The sequence below is a fragment of the Cajanus cajan genome, chromosome 6 (assembly GCF_000230855.2).
Source record: "Cajanus cajan strain Asha chromosome 6, NIPB_CcT2T_4, whole genome shotgun sequence".
Taxonomy (NCBI): domain Eukaryota; kingdom Viridiplantae; phylum Streptophyta; class Magnoliopsida; order Fabales; family Fabaceae; genus Cajanus; species Cajanus cajan.
Window position 1 is genome coordinate 64874450 of NC_138522.1, and position 16648 is coordinate 64891097.

Below are 16648 nucleotides of genomic sequence, written 5' to 3' on the forward strand. Positions count from 1 at the left end.
TAAAAAAAATTTTGAACAACATATAATTCTTATATATTGTTATAAACATCGTGAAAATTGAACTGTGTAAGTTGAATTATAAGATACTTAAGCTTGGTAAAAAAGAAAAAAAGAGAAAATTACTTTTTTAAATCTTTTTCATAGAATTTAATTTATTGAGATTTAGAAAGTTAATTAATTTAATTAATATTATTAAATTTATTCTAAAATTATAATTTTATTTAAATGATCAAATCTATATAGTTAATAATGGGAATGAGTAAAATTCAACAATTCTCATTGTTTTTAACCAAAGAAAATAAGATAAGTTTGAATTTTAAAATTACTTTCAATCTATTTTAAAGGATTGGTTCACATTATCTCCTATATCGTCTAATTCAATTTAATGTTTTATTTGTTTAAAAAATATATATCAATAATATTTTGTAAATAATATTTTGTATGACATTATATTATATTTATAATAACTAGAAAAATATACACTTTGTGTCTTGTTGTTAAAAGATTGAAAAAATATTTAAAAATATAAAATAAATAGTGTAAGGTTAACTATACAGATAATTGGTAGTTGTTTATACTAGTTAAGGATTAAAAGTATCCATAAAATTGTAAACACCAAAACAGGATATAATTTTTATAATTGATATTTTTTTGAATAACTATATTATTAATATGAAATATTGAATAATTTTGTTGATTACCAATTTTCATAGGAGGATATAGGTTAATCATCTTTAAAAGGGTCTCTCTTTTCAACCACTACAACTACTTAACTATATATATAATAGTAGACAATCCACAGTTGTTTATATTAGTTAATGGGTAAAAAGTGTCTATAAAATTGTTGATACCAAACAAAATATTACTTTAATAATTATTACTTTTTAAGTAAGTATATTATTATTATGATGTATTTAATAATATTATTGTTAAAATCTTTTTTTTTTTTTGAAGCATGTTAAAATCTTATTTAACAGAATCAAATCTAGTATCATAGAATGAATAACTTATTAGTACCTTTATAATTATTATAAATTATAATATAATTTATTTTTAAACATATATAAAAATATTCAATTAATTTTTAGACCTTTTTAATTAATATTTTTTGTTATCATATAATTTAATTATACATAATATTAATATTAACATATTATATTAAAATGTCACCCTATCTCATCTCATATTTTTAGACTCTTAATCAAGCCGAGTTTCAGTTCAAATAAATATAATTTAGTCAAATTTTTAAGTAAAATAGAAATAAGAGTAAATATAGTCCAACCTATCTCATATTAATTCATAACTTCAATTTATGAAATTTTTAATTTAATAATTATTATTTGTTATATAAAAAAATAATTAAAATAAATATTTTAAAAAATAATTAATTCAAGAGACATTTTAGATGGAATCTTCCGGTAATATAATACTATTAATATGAATTTTGTCTTATCATTTATGTCAATAGTTCATAAAAATTCCACTATTATTCCGAGAAAAAAATTCATGAAAAGCAAGATGATAAAATTATTATGATATAATAGTTAAAAATTAAATACGCCAAAATAGAGTATGTATTAAAACTTTTTTCTATAATATTTAATCATAAAATATTATGTACAATAAATTTGTTGAGATTTGATGAAAATTATATCAAAATAATTTATAATTAATTAACCATTTTATAAAGTATACACCGATTCATTAAATATACAACTATAACAAATTTTATGGTAATTTGTATTAAAAACACATTTTTGTAATTCTGAGGTTTAATTATTTACACCATGAATAATTTTTAATTTAAGTTTATTAATAATATAGAAAAATATAAATTTTCATTTAATTATAAAAATAAAATTTATTTAAAAAATTATATAATGTAATTGGTAATTGATTAATTAATCCCTATATATTAAATATAAATGATGGTTATATACAAAAATATTTTTAGGAACTTTTCTTCATATAAAAAATTTTTAAAATAAAAAAAAAATATCTAATTTAATTTTTATTTATCATAATTATTTATAAATTAATTATTATATATTAAATGTGAATGGTTATTTGTGCAAGGATGTACAACAAGAGAATTTTTAAGCATCTTTTTAACTTCTTATAATTTTTATTCATCATAATTATTTATGAATTAATTTTTAATTTTTTAAAAATAAAATATTAATAAATAAATAAATAATTTGTACTAAAATATAAGATATTTATCATAAATTTAAAATATAGTTTATATATTAAACTATAATATTTATTTTAATTTATTATAAATTTTAATCATATATAACAAGCATTTAATTTACACATTACACTTATTAATGTACTAGGAGTATATGCAAAAAATTGTCTTTTCGTAGAAAAAAAAAACATATCACAACAATAAATCTTAAATAAATATACATATTTTTCTAAAAATTAAGATGTTTTTCTAAAAATATATTTCATCCCCTAAATATTTTTCCTTTATTACATATTTATTCAAACATTTTTTTGTATATTAAAACCATGAAAAAATTAGATACACTATAAAAAAAATTATCTTATATTTATCTTATAGTGAAATACATCTTATAGTAACAAAATTTGAGTATTCTAAATTGATGGGATTTCACTAGAATTAATGGTTAATTTAAAAGTCAAAAATTAATATTATAATTAATTTAAAATTTTATTATATATGTATTTGATTTTATCACAATCCTTCTTTGTTAATTTTTTAATCAACGATTCTTATTGCAATTTATCTTCTAAAATAATGCACCCTAACCTTTGGAGATGCAAGATATGACTTACAGGGAAAAAAACCTCTTATTTCCTTACCTTTCTCTTATTCCTTTTACTTTTCACTTAAGTCTTCCTTCCTCGCCATTTTTCATAGTCAATCACTAAAAGGGGGTGAGGAAGTCTGAGCTTCGGGGTTGGGAACTTTCAGTGCAAGGGTCGTCATCTCTTTCTCTTCTTCCACATCGAAGTTCTCTGTTCTTTTATTTTTCTTTTTCTTTAGAGAGCTCGAACTCGAGATAAAGGAAGTTGGAAATCATCTTGGGTTTTATTGTTTTGTTGGTTTGTTGAGTGAATTGAGAACTTAAAATCAACGGGATTTATGGGAATTGTAGCTTTGGGGATGAATTTGAAGTTGTTTACATATTGAGACTAAAGTTTTGATATTCCTAATGATCCCTTTGAGGTTTTGATGCATGCATGTTGAAATTATTGTGGTTTCTAGGTTGCATTAATGAATATAATAGAGATTATTAATGTAGATCATGTTTAGGTGGAAAAATCGTGAAATATAGGTGAGAAATGAAGGGGAAAGTCATGGAAGTGCAAAAAATTATGCATTTAGCATTGTAGCGTTGGTTGAGCACTACAATTGTGAGAGAAATCAAGTTGATAGAGATCTAGCATTGTAGTGCTAAGTTGAGCACTATAACCCTAGGAGGAACTGTTTTAGTAGAGATCTAGAGTTGGAGCACTAAATTGAGCACTACAACCCTGGAAAGAAATGAAGTTGGTATAAATCTAACATTCGAGCGCCGAATTTAGCACTGTAGTGTCGAAGGTAGATGATCAAATTTGGTCTTTATGTTTTCATGAAAGTTGTAACCTTTGATGTTAGCTTTTCAATGGCGTTGGAATCACTCGAAAAGGAGGACTAGAATTCTAGTTATGACCTTTTTAGTGAGCAAAAATTAAATTGTCAACATTTATGTAAATTGTTGCAGTTTTTATAAATTTTAACATGGTAGATGATGCAATTAAGACTTGAGTTCTTCATGAAAATTATAGAAAATCTTTTTGTCTTTCATATGAGATAATGATGAGCATGATAGGAGTAGTAGAAATTCCTATGTGTTATTTTATGTGAAGGTTTCCATTTCACAATAAGTGGTTTTGTTAAGTTGTAAGTTGTTTTAGTTGCTTAAGTTGATTTATGATGTTGTTTTCTTAAGACGTGAGTGTTGTAAGGTTCTAAAGACATATGTTGTTCATGTTGTGTAAGTTGACATGATGTAAAGTTGAAAATTGAGTTAAGCAATATGATGTGAAGTTGTATAGCTATGTTAGGATTTTATATTAACAATGTTGATGTGTTATTGAGATGCATGTTGATCATAGTGATGTAAATGAGTTGTGATAATGGTGACATGAGTTGAAAAGTTGTGTGTTGATTGAGTTGTTATGTTGAAAATCATATTGAGCTACTATGTTGTTGAGTTGTGTTGTTGATCTGTGTTATTGAGTTGTGTTGTTAATTTGTGTTAATCATTTAGGACTAGAGAAAATATTTTTGAAAGTTGTATATCCCACTGTGTAAATATTGTGTCGTGGTGCTGTAAGAGCCCAATTTGTTGAAAAATTCTTCTTAGGAAGTTGACCTTTTAAGTGAATATTGTGTTGTTTCTACACTAAGACTTTGTTAGTACCGTGTATGGGCAAGGTCGAGGCACACGTGTATGGAGCAACCACAGTATAGGGGTCAAGCCAAAATATACAGATTACAAGTGACCAACCGAGTAAAGTATGAAGTTAGAAACTTAGTTCCTAACTGAGTATCGAAAGGTTGTAGTATTTGGAGGATAATCGGTGGGTTAATCTTATAGGAGACTTAGTTAAGCTAACTAATGTCATGGTATGCATGTACCTAACTATTTTATTCTAACATTAGTACTATATTTTCTTATTTAAGTTGTAACATCTAAGAAACCAAATTGTGTTGTGGATTTATATTCAATTTGTTATTGATCTAGCAAGTTTGAAAAAATCACCTTGTGTTGTCGATTCAATAGGATAAAACTACTTAAATTTCTCACCTTGTGGTGTAGAAAATCTCATAGTTAAAATGTGTGACGACACATATAGTTGCTATGTTGAACATATGATGTGTTGAGATAATTGTGTTGTTCATATGTTGTGTTGAACTATGATGAAATGTACTGTTGTGTTGATTCAAAGTTGACTTATGTTGATTTATGTTGTATGTTGTGATGCTTTGTTGTCAAAGATAAGATGATGATGTGATGTTTTTAGGTTGTGTGTATATATATATATGTTATTTTTTTCCTAGCTCACCCTTGTGTGTTTTCATGTCGTTTGGACTACAGTGATCATACGTGGTATGAGAGCAAGGTAAGGATATGGCTGGAGTGTTGTAGCGGAGGCCATACAGTGACATAGGAGCTTGATGGTTTTGTTACCTATCTGTTGTTGGTAGATATGCATAGATAGTTATAGTTGCTTGACTGACAACTTAGTTATACATTTACATATGCAGGATTACTGTAAATATATTGCACATATTAGAGTAGTTGTTTCATCCTTATATGCATGCAATATTGTACCTATTTTAGTTTTTTGTAAATATATGATCTTAAATTAATAATTGTGTCATTTAGTGTAAGGACTACAACGCATCATTAATGGAGAAGTCAAATTTATAGTGACACAGAACTTGTCACTAAAATTTTTTTTTGCTTATAATTATTAAAGTGTAGATATGAATTATAGTGACACAAAATATGTGTTGTTAAATTTCATTTAAATTTTATATTAAAATTATATATATATATATATATATAAAATAAATATATACCTACATATATTATATTTATAATGACACTTTTATGTATCATTACATGTAACAATTTTTCTTTTTTGCAGTGACATTTGATTTATGTATAGTATTATGTCAAATAATATTTTCATATGATGTGTCAATTAAACAAATAATTTTGTCTCCAAAAATAAATTATATAATATTATTCAAAGAACACATTTTATGAACCATTTTATTAATTTTTTCTATAAAAAGTAATTTATAAATTACATTTTAAAGGTAATTAATATAAAAAATATTTATGATTTTATTTTATTTTCATATTTTTTTTGGGTACATATTTTATTTTCATATGAAAGGCAATTAATACATTAATACGATTGAATTGAAAATTTAGAAATGCTTTTAGAACATGTAAGTAGGTTTTGATTTTGGTACTTATAAAAAATATTTTTCATTTATTTTAAAATTGAAACTATTATGTTTATCCTATTATTATGTGATAATTTTTAATTATTCGTCTGTTTTTTATAAGATTAAGTGATTATCTAAAGTACTATCCACAATTGTAATGATAAAATGTGTGATACTAGGTTTTTTTTTTATATAAATTTTTAAAATAAATATTATTTATCTATCTTAAAATGATTAATAAAGATAAAAAATTTAAATTTAAATTTTATATAAATTAATTTCAAAGAAAATATTTTCTAATGACAACTTAAAGTATTTTACAAATTTTATAATAATAAAAGTCAAAGAAAAATTACAGAAACTAAAACTAAAACTTTTCACTTTACATGAAAATAATATATTTGAACCTAATAATTATATGTAAATATTCACAAAAGATCTTATTATATTGGAAATTAATAAAATAAAATATTTATGATTTTTTCCCATTTTCATATTTAAGACATTTAATACATTGGACGTTATTCTTAAATTGAAGGAAATAAATAGAGTAAGGTCCAATAATCGTGGTGTGATGACAGAGCAATGGAAGTAAATGAAAAAACCACGTAATTTGATTAAAATTGATTATTTTGTTAAACTTCATATAAAACATTTATACTAATTATTAATATTTAATGAAAAAATTATTTAAAAATAATGTTGGATAATTTTGAAATACAAGTAATTTAATTAATAATTTTTTTTCTGAAAAGTTAATGTTATGAAGATTTTAAAAATACAACTAATTTAAAATTTTCACAAAAAGAATACAAAATACTAATTCAAAACATATTTTTCTCTAAGTTCACGTAAAAAAATTAGAAACAATTCATTTTAGTTTTTCATTCCTTTTTTTGTCATATGAATAAAAGGAAGAAACACATAAATTTAAACTTTTGTATCAACAAGAGATATAAGATAGAAAAGTATTTTGTAAGTGAAATCGGCGGTATTTATTTATTTATTTTTATGACCTAGCAAGTGACATTTGATTATGTACTATATTTGATTATTATTTTTCTAGTAATTTTTTAAATAAAAAATAAATAAATTTTTTGATAGTTGTGTAAATCTAAATAAAAAATGACATTTGTCATTGATGATTCGTTTTTCTTTTTCAAACTAGATTTAAAAAAAAAAAAAGACAACTGAACCAGTCCAATCTATTATAAGTAGATAAAACTGAAATATATTAACATCATCAATGAAATGAAAAAAATAACAATGAAATGTAACCAATTTTTCAAATATGAAAATCGTCTAGAATACATATTTCATTCTGGGAACAATTTAAGGAAAAAAATTATAATTTTTTTATATATAAATTAACATCAAATATAATAAATAATTATCTTTAATTATAGTGAATATATAAAAGATGCTAGAAATTGTCATCTTTTTCAAATTATCTTTATTTTTTTTTAACGTATTATCTTTAAAAATTTTAAAGATTACTTTTTAAAATTTAATTATTAATCTATATAAGACATTCATTTTGTGTTTTAAAAAAATTAAGTAAAAACTTAGGTACTTTTTTTTAATCTAAGTTTACATTAAATATAGTAAATATTTCCTCTTAATTATAGTAAATATATAATGTTACTATTTTTTTAAATCATCTTTAAACAAATTTAAAGGATCAATTGCTTAAAGTTTAATTAATAATTAAGATTGTTATTAAAAGAAAATAATATTATTTTTAACTACATAAAATAATAATATTTAAGATTAGACCAATTGAATAATAATTATATTATTATTTATTTTAAAGTCTATCTTCGGTTTCTATGTCTTTGGGGATGTGTCTTCAAGCTTACATAAAGTCTAGAGTGTCACATGCAAGAATTTTGATGTTGAAATTTGTAAGGAAAATAGTTAAGAGACAGAAGAAGAACTAAAGTCATACTGAGTTGTTATTAGATGACATTTATAGGTCTTTGATGAATTTTAATAATGAGATGATAGCAACATGTTATCCAAAAGGAAATTATTCTTAAGTGGAGAGATAAAATAGGGTTAAAATTCCTTTGCAATCTTATGAAAGTTCTTTGTCTTCAATTTGGTTAACTTTGCTTTAAGATTATTTAACCGAACTAAATTTGGGTTGACTCTAGAATATTTTAAACTTAAATCATTCATTATATATTAAAAAAAATATCATAATATTTTTGCTATAAAAAAACATAGTATATTGACTATTTGGGAATTTGCCCGTATTAAATGGAAGTAGTGGCATTAGTAAGCGGTGAGTCCAAGTCCAAAGCGGAGAAAAAAGAAAAAAAACGGTAAAAAGAAAAAGGATGGTAACTATTAGACATGGCTCCGAAGCTTTTGGCGCCAACTCTATCTCTTCGTTTCTCTGCGCTCAAAGCACGCTAATTCATTCTCTGCAAACCCAACCAAAATTCACTTCCCCTTTCTCCTTCCTCTAAGCCAAACATGCTCACACATTTGGTATTCCACGCCGGATAGAGGCTTCTACCGTGAAATTGCCTTGCAAATGTACATCTCCCTTTCCAATTCTCAATTTCCTGTTTTAGTTTTAGAGTTTAGGCGTTTCCTCATTTTCAACGTATTTGCAAATTCCTATGGCGCTAATCATTGCTCTTGCGCACAATGCGCGCATGCTAGCTAAGGCAATTATATAACTCCACGAAATTGATAGGTTTTCTTTGTTTCTCTGCTTATTTGATCTGAATTTTGCTCTGGTTCATCAGAGAATAGTTGAATCTTGAATGCTTGAATTCATAACTATAAAGCGACTCCAGGTTGATGCGTGTAACTTGTTGATCATTGCGGTGTTGAAGGTGGAAACTAGTTAGAGAATATTTTTTAATTCGAATTTGGCTCATGATTAAATGCTGTTAATAATGGTCTAAGTTTTGATAAAGCGTGAAGTTATCATAGATTTATAATTTGAATTTTGACTTCTCTAAATTGCTGGATAAAATGGAGTCGATAATGGTTATTTTATCCGAATCTTGCTCTGGTTCGTCATAGAGCAGTAGAATGCCTGAATGCATGACATTGACACAAGTAATAAAGAGAATGTTTGGAACATCATAAAATCACATCAACATAGAAAATCAAGTCAAATAGGTTCAATTGATGGAGAAGTTACCCCTTTTGTTTCTCTTGGATGTGAAGAGAATATGCATTTGGTCCCCAAAACACTAATTTGCCGATCATTGGAGTGTGAAAATTGGAAAACTAAACAATTTTTAATTGAGATTTGGCTTTTGTAAAGTGCTGGATAAAATGTAGCTAATAACCGTTTATGTGGGCATGAATCATGATTGTGATAACATGCATGCACATGTATAATATATTATGAAGTTAATGATTTATAATTCAACTCGATGTGGTTTGCTAGTTGGAAAATGGAAAGCAAATTTGGGGTGTTTGTATATGATGCAGATTAAGCGCTTCTAAGGAAGAAGAGAATGGCGAGTATTGCGGATATTTCCGTTTCGGCAGCCATCAATCTGTTGTCTGCTTTGGCATTCCTGTTGGCATTTGCAATATTGCGACTTCAGCCCTTTAACGATCGGGTCTACTTCCCAAAATGGTATTTGAAAGGGATAAGAGGCAGCCCAACAGGTTCCACAATGGTGAAAAAATTTGTGAACTTGGACCTCGGGACCTACATCAGGTTTCTAAATTGGATGCCTGCAGCATTGCATATGCCCGAACCTGAGCTTATTGATCATGCCGGGCTTGACTCAGCCGTGTTTGTTCGGATTTATATGCTTGGGTGAGTTGTACGCCAAGTTTCTCATTGAAACTTTACATGTACACACGGACATAGTTTGAAAGAGAGCAATATGTGATCTACTGTTTTGTATTTAAATGACCTTTTTCCTTTTTGATATATATTTTTTCTTTGTACAGGGTCAAAATATTTGCCCCGATTACCGTACTTGCTTTTGTGGTTTTGGTTCCTGTTAACTGGACCGGGAGAACATTGGAAGCACCGGGAGCTAAGGATTTGCAATTTAGCGATATTGACAAGATTTCAATATCAAACATTCCATTTGGATCAGATAGGTGAGATGATCCTTATGACGGTGTTGTCCTAGCTCTTAGTTTCTCTCTCTTGGTCTAACACACTCTGGATTCTTAACAATTGAAGGAGTTATTAGGAATCTGATTGCAACTTTGATATTTGCCTTTTAAGAAAACCAGAGTACCACTATGATTTTCATATTAATTGAATTAACTATTTGTTCTTCATTATAATATGTTTTCGGACTCTTATTTTGTATCATGAATCGCTCGTTATGTTATCTGCCTGCTTTGCACTTGATGTTACGAAATTTAATGTCATTTTCTTCCAGGTTTTGGGCGCATATTGTAATGTCATATGTCTTCTCGTCTTGGACATGCTATAGTCTTTATACGGAATACAAGAATATAGCAACAATGAGATTGCGATTTTTGGCAGCTGAACGTCGTCGTCCGGACCAATTTACTGTAAGTTGGTCTCATTTTCTCTGAGCTTCCTTTCTTCATTTTTCGTGCTCTATAACTATGTCAGGGTGTGTGCGAATGCCTGCACATAGCAGCAGCCATGTCATGGTAGGCATGGGGATACGTAACTAGTTGGGATTTCTAGTCTGCCTATTTTTGTGTCATGCATTCAACAATTAAATGCGATACACAGTCTTTCGACTGGTATTTGTTTGATAGGACATTGATAATGAGAAAGTTTGTATCCGTATTTTAGTATTTTTAGCAGACTTGCTAGCAAAACTATCCTTTTCAGATGCTTGTCTAGTTGTCTTCTATGTGGTAAACTAGTAAACGCTTATTCTTGGATCACTTTGCAAGAGAGTCTTAAGTTGCGGCTTTCAGTTATCTTTTGTATATCTGCATTTTTTTTTCCAGTTATCGGAAGAACTGAGCTAATAGTTGCAGCCAATTTCCAGCTGTCCTGAACAAGCTGAATATCGTTTTGTAATAACAATAATCACTTTGATATCTTCACAGGTCCTTGTGAGGAACGTTCCACCAGATCCCGATGAATCAGTCAGTGAGCACATCGAACATTTTTTTTGCGTCAACCATCCTGATCACTATCTGATGCATCAGGTATGTTGCTTAATTGCAATTGTAAATAATCGGTAAAATCTTTATACTGCTTTTAGTTTTTTTTTTTTGTTTTTTTTATTTTTTTTTATTTTTTTTATAGTGTGTTGGGGAATTACCACTTCCCCTTCTTCATGTCACATAAACACCCTCGTAAAGGGCGACGAAATAGAAGAATGAATCGAGGAAAAATACTTTATTATAGTCAATATGGTACTTATAATATGTTGTCCCTCGTTCTCATAATCCTGCCAATTCCTCAATACTAGTCATTTATAATTCACAACGTTCTCATATTGGTACCTATTCCTCAACACCAGTATTTATAATTCACAATAATTTGTTTGATAATATTACTAGAATTTAAGCTTAAGATCTATCCAATCCCACAAAACCAGCTCTAAGATGAAAACTATATTATCTTTGTGTTTTAGGCCATATCTCTAACTAATACGGAACTAACTACCATCTTTAAAACTGCAATTATGATAGCCCCATAGAAGCTCCAACTAAGGGGGCTAGAGGAGACTGCGATTAAGGCGGATTTCTACTTAAGCAATAGATCCTACATTTTTATCTCATTTATCTTAATATATAAGCACAACTTAAAAGCGGGAAACCTTCAACTATCATTCAGATAAGAATTTGGATCAAATCCAACATTTTTACATTGGCCTTCGTCTTAGAGATTAGGTTATGTAATTTACTGGGGTTTACTTCAACTGATTGAGGACCTTCTACTATGAATCTTGAATTTGCTTTACTTTTGCGATTACACGTGTAACAAAAGAGTAATTTATTATGAATTATTGATAGGTTGTTTATAATGCGAACAAGCTTGCAACAATAGTTGCAGAGAAGAAGTCTCTAATAAATTGGTATACTTACTACCAGAACAAATTCGAAAGAGATCCTTCCCAGAGGCCAATTACTCGGGTAGCTCTCTTTTCACGATTAACTATCAAATTACTTTTTTTCTAATTTCGACAGAAGATACCTCCTTTTAGCATTTCGTTTTTCACGAGAATAGCCATAAGGGGATCAACTAATAACCTTTTATGTTTCACGATTTGGTTTCTTATCTATAGACAGGTTTCATGGGTTGCGTGGGGGCTAAAGTTGACGCTATTGATCATTATACTGCATTAATTGATGATTTGAGCAAACAAGTAAGTACTGATTAAATTATACAATGGGCGTGTCAATGTCACCCATATCATTTTTTATAGTAATGTTTTTTTTTACAGATTTTGTTATCAAGCCATCTTGTTAACTCTTATCACTTTTATATTATTTTGAAGTAGTCAAATTATGGTAAATGGATATCATTGTTATATTCAGAGAGGATAATGAGCTATGCTTTTGAGAGTTCAATCAGGGGAGTTCAAAACATTATTTTAGACTTTTCACTTCATTCTTTGCTCTTGTTTCACAAGCTAATTATGTTGTTCTCCCTATTGATTATTATCCTTAGGTTTCTATCACTAATTAGGTTGCCCAACATGAACAAGTTGTAAATGGCTTGTATGGTTTCAGTTTTTCTTGCAGTTACTCACAAAACTGAACATATGGCTAATCTATTAGTTTATTATAATGTCAGGAAGGATGGCTACTTGAACTTGTAGTTTCCATGATATAAATTTAATTGCAAAGATCCATCTTAAAATGTGTTGGTATGGTATGGAGATTAATTTGTTGGTGTTCATTTCAAACAGGAAGCGGAAGAAAGAGAAAATGTTATAAAGAACCCGAATGCTGTTATTCCTGCAGCTTTTGTTTCATTCAAGACACGATGGGGGGCGGCTGTGTGTGCTCAAACTCAGCAAACTAGTAATCCTACTGTTTGGCTCACAGAATGGGCTCCTGAGCCTCGGGATGTTTTTTGGGAAAATCTTGCCATTCCATATTTTGACCTCTCTATGCGAAGATTGCTCATGACCGTTTCTTTATTTTTCCTAACCTTTTGCTTTATGATTCCAATAGCATTTGTCCAATCTCTCGCCAACATTGAGGCAATTGAGAAGGTCTTTCCTTTCTTGAAGTCAATAATTGAAAAGTAAGTGCTCTCAATCTCATAACCAGTTAATTAGTATAAGCTAAATTGCTAATTTTCTCCTTTCCAGTAGTTTTTTTTTTATAATTAATACAATGAGGTTTAAACTTAGCATCCATACAAACTACTCAAATGCCTTACTAGTTACTAGTAGTCAAACCCTAGTGGCTTTCCTCGATTTTCCACTTATTCTCTATATGAAGAAAACGCTTCCTCTCCCTTTCAAATCTAACGTGAAAAAAGTCCTCAAATCAATCTTTAATCCATCGACAGGTAGAAATGTGCCTGAAGTCTGATCTACCAGTGAAATTAAATGTTGGAAACAACCCTAGTAGAACTTAAGTTCTAGTACAATTCTCGTGTAAACAACCCAATGTTTTAATATAAGAGAGAGTTGTGGCCTTCCTTAAAAGATCCAAATTTTAGATTCATTCGGAATAACAGCTTGTAGTGACTCTGGTAAATTTGTAAACAGTTATAATAATTATCTCAAGTTATGTATATCTATCCTTCTATGCTAATAACAAAGGGAATTACTCATTTGGTGTTTTACTTTTACCTTTCCTATTTTACCTTTAATAACAACATTAGTAATAAAGAGGATTACTCCATCTGATGTCCGCTTTTGTATATCCTATTTTATCTTTAATAATAATATATAATCTCTAATAATTGTCTAGGGATTTGATATTCTCTTATTTTTTAACAAGGGCAAAAAGTGTATTTTTTTTTCACTAATATCTATAATCATTTCTAATTGGTTGATGTCGTAGTGCATACAAATTATTATATTTTTTCTTATATACTTGAAGCTAAATATAATTACTAATTTATTTTTTCCTGTCTCTACTGTGGAGTGTCTAGTGTTTACTGTCTTCAAAAGCGTCATTCCTCTCAGTAATGGGTTTGGTTTCATGCACTGAGTCACTTGTTGCAGGGGATCTATCAAGTCTCTCATTCAAGGCTTTCTACCAGGGTTAGCATTAAAGATATTTCTTGCAATACTTCCAAAAATTATCATGGCGATGTCCAAAGTGGAAGGTTTTACTTCGCTTACAGCTTTGGAACGGAGGTCAGCGTCCAAATATTACTTATTTGTTCTCGTCAATGTGTTCCTTGGGAGTGTTATAACAGGAACAGCATTTCAGCAACTTCAGCAGTTTCTTAATCAACCCTCTACAGAGTAGGCTTTGAACTTTGTTGAGCTTACATAGCTTTCATTTGGGCACCCACATTTACATGGAATCTTAATTAATTTGCAGGTTCACAAAAACTGTTGGCAGTACAATCCCAATGAAAGCCACATTCTTCATTACCTACATAATGGTTGATGGTTGGGCAGGAATAGCTGCAGAGGTCCTCAGGTTATCTCCGTTAATTCAGTTCCACCTGAAAAACGCGTTCTTGGTGAAGACGGAGCAAGACAAAGAGAATGCTATGGATCCTGGTAGCTTGGAGTTTGCTACATCTGAACCTCGCATCCAGTTATATTTCATGCTCGGGCATGTTTATGCTCCAGTAACACCTTTTCTTCTCCCCTTCATTGTAGTCTTCTTTGCCTTTTCCTACTTGATCTTTCGCCACCAGGTGAGCTCTAGATTGAGTTTGCAACAATATTTGATTTATTACTTTTATCTATGCAAGAGGAGTGTTGCTACATTCTATAACATTCTTTTTATTATTGGTTAAATTTTATTGAAAATTTTAAAATCATAACTGATATTTATTAAACAAGAACTAAGTTCATAAGGTTTTTGTAATTTTTAATATCTTTTGGGCAATAATATAAATAAAAATCAAAAGAATAGATCAAAAGATTTTAAAAAGTATATCACTAGCTTCTCTGTTCTTTATGCATATCTAAACAAGCTAAAGAAATAATAATATCACGAATATTCTTATAATGCTTAATCGAGGTTTCTTTTTTTTGTCCCAAGATTATCAATGTGTATAACCAGCAATACGAGAGTGGAGCATCCTTTTGGCCAGATGTCCACGGTCGAGTAGTTTTGGGCTTGATTATATCTCAGATTCTTCTGATGGGATTGTTAAGTACAAGAGGTACAGAAAAGTCGACGCTAGTGCTTGTTGCACAGCCCCTCTTGACATTTTGGTTCCACAGATATTGCAAAGGTCGCTTCGAATCTGCATTTGTAAAATTTCCTCTAGAGGTTAGTTGAGAAACTATAATTATAATTATACATACATGACAAAATATCATCAACTACGTTAATCTGAGGGTAATCATATATGCAAAGAAACAAGTTGTGCTTTGCGCGCGGTTCGGGAGATATCTGTTGCTAGAGTAACTAAACGATTAATTTGTAAATAGATGAAGTTATGGGAGGCAGATATTCATATTAGAGCTTATCTTTTATTCACCAAAGGTTGTACACAGTCATGTAATAAGAGAAATCATGATATATATTACTAATGCATAGACCATTTATCATAGATAATGATTTCTAATTAGCTGACTGTAAAAAACTTATATAATGAATATACTGTTTATCCTAAATATAATGTTGGTCTTATATTAGCTGATATATATGAGATTTGGTGACAGGATGCGATGGTGAAGGATACCCTTGAACGGGCAGTTGAACCAAACTTAAACCTAAGAGTTTATCTTCAAGATGCTTACGTACACCCAGTTTTTATTGGCAATGAGTTTGAAAAACCATCAATCATTGATGATGAAGAGGACAATCCACTTATTCAGACAACGAGAGCTTCTCATCGTAAGGGTAGCAAGCCAGAATCTGATAGTGAAACCGGCAGTTGCTAAGGTACAGTTGCCATTTGAGGTTCCAAGTATAGAGCATGGAGTGATTACTCACGTGAGGGAATGAGAATCAGCCATTTTTAAACTGTGAGATGAAGAAAGCAGCATTCCAGAAAACCAATTGTAACGTTCTTACCTTTCACAAAGGCTTAAGCAACATTTTGTTGCTCTCAATTGCCTTCCAAAAATCTTATTTGTTGTATATATATGTATCAATATGTATATACAATCAGTGAAAAATAGATATACATTTGACTAGTCAATAAAAAAGAAAATAACTTTTGTATGTATTTTTTTTTTAGAAAAAGAAGATTTGAGAATTATACACACTTCGGAAAGAAATTTATCTTTATAGAAGATTTTTAGACTATTGTTTTTTGGGTCAATTTTTACACCAGTTTTTATACCAATTTATTGCACAAGTGATTAGTGATGGGTTATGCTTATAATCTTGTGCACAACCCACAGACGACAAAACTTAGATATATAGAATGAATTAAACATTGAAAACTTATTAAGAGATGTTTGTTTCTGGAAATAGTTTCAACCAAAGAATAATTTTTGATAGGGAACCCAACGGTGAGGAATGAGAGTTGAGAGTAGACAACAAAAACGTGTCCTTTCTTTCATCAAAAGGACAAACAGGAACAGCAGGTGGTCGCATGAATGATGATTAGGTGAAGCACAAGTCGCACAA

General features: G+C 28.9%; 1 protein-coding gene across 2 annotated transcripts; it reads left to right on the plus strand.

Annotated features, from left to right (window-relative positions):
- The first annotated feature begins 8339 nt into the window (after window positions 1-8339).
- LOC109797430 (hyperosmolality-gated Ca2+ permeable channel 1.7) lies at window positions 8340-16301 on the plus strand. Of its 2 annotated transcripts, none has more exons than XM_020357469.3 (12): window positions 8340-8527; window positions 9443-9779; window positions 9917-10072; window positions 10363-10498; window positions 11015-11116; window positions 11930-12049; window positions 12202-12282; window positions 12829-13169; window positions 14104-14349; window positions 14429-14753; window positions 15104-15337; window positions 15733-16301. In XM_020357469.3, exons 2-12 carry the CDS (start codon window positions 9469-9471, stop codon window positions 15952-15954), a joined length of 2274 nt encoding a protein of 757 aa, XP_020213058.1. In that variant the 5' UTR covers window positions 8340-8527; window positions 9443-9468; the 3' UTR covers window positions 15955-16301. The 2 variants fall into 2 exon arrangements, with proteins under 2 accessions (XP_020213058.1, XP_082915468.1); XM_083059342.1 differs by lacking the exon at window positions 8340-8527 and adding an exon at window positions 8765-8832.
- Window positions 16302-16648: the final 347 nt, after the last annotated feature.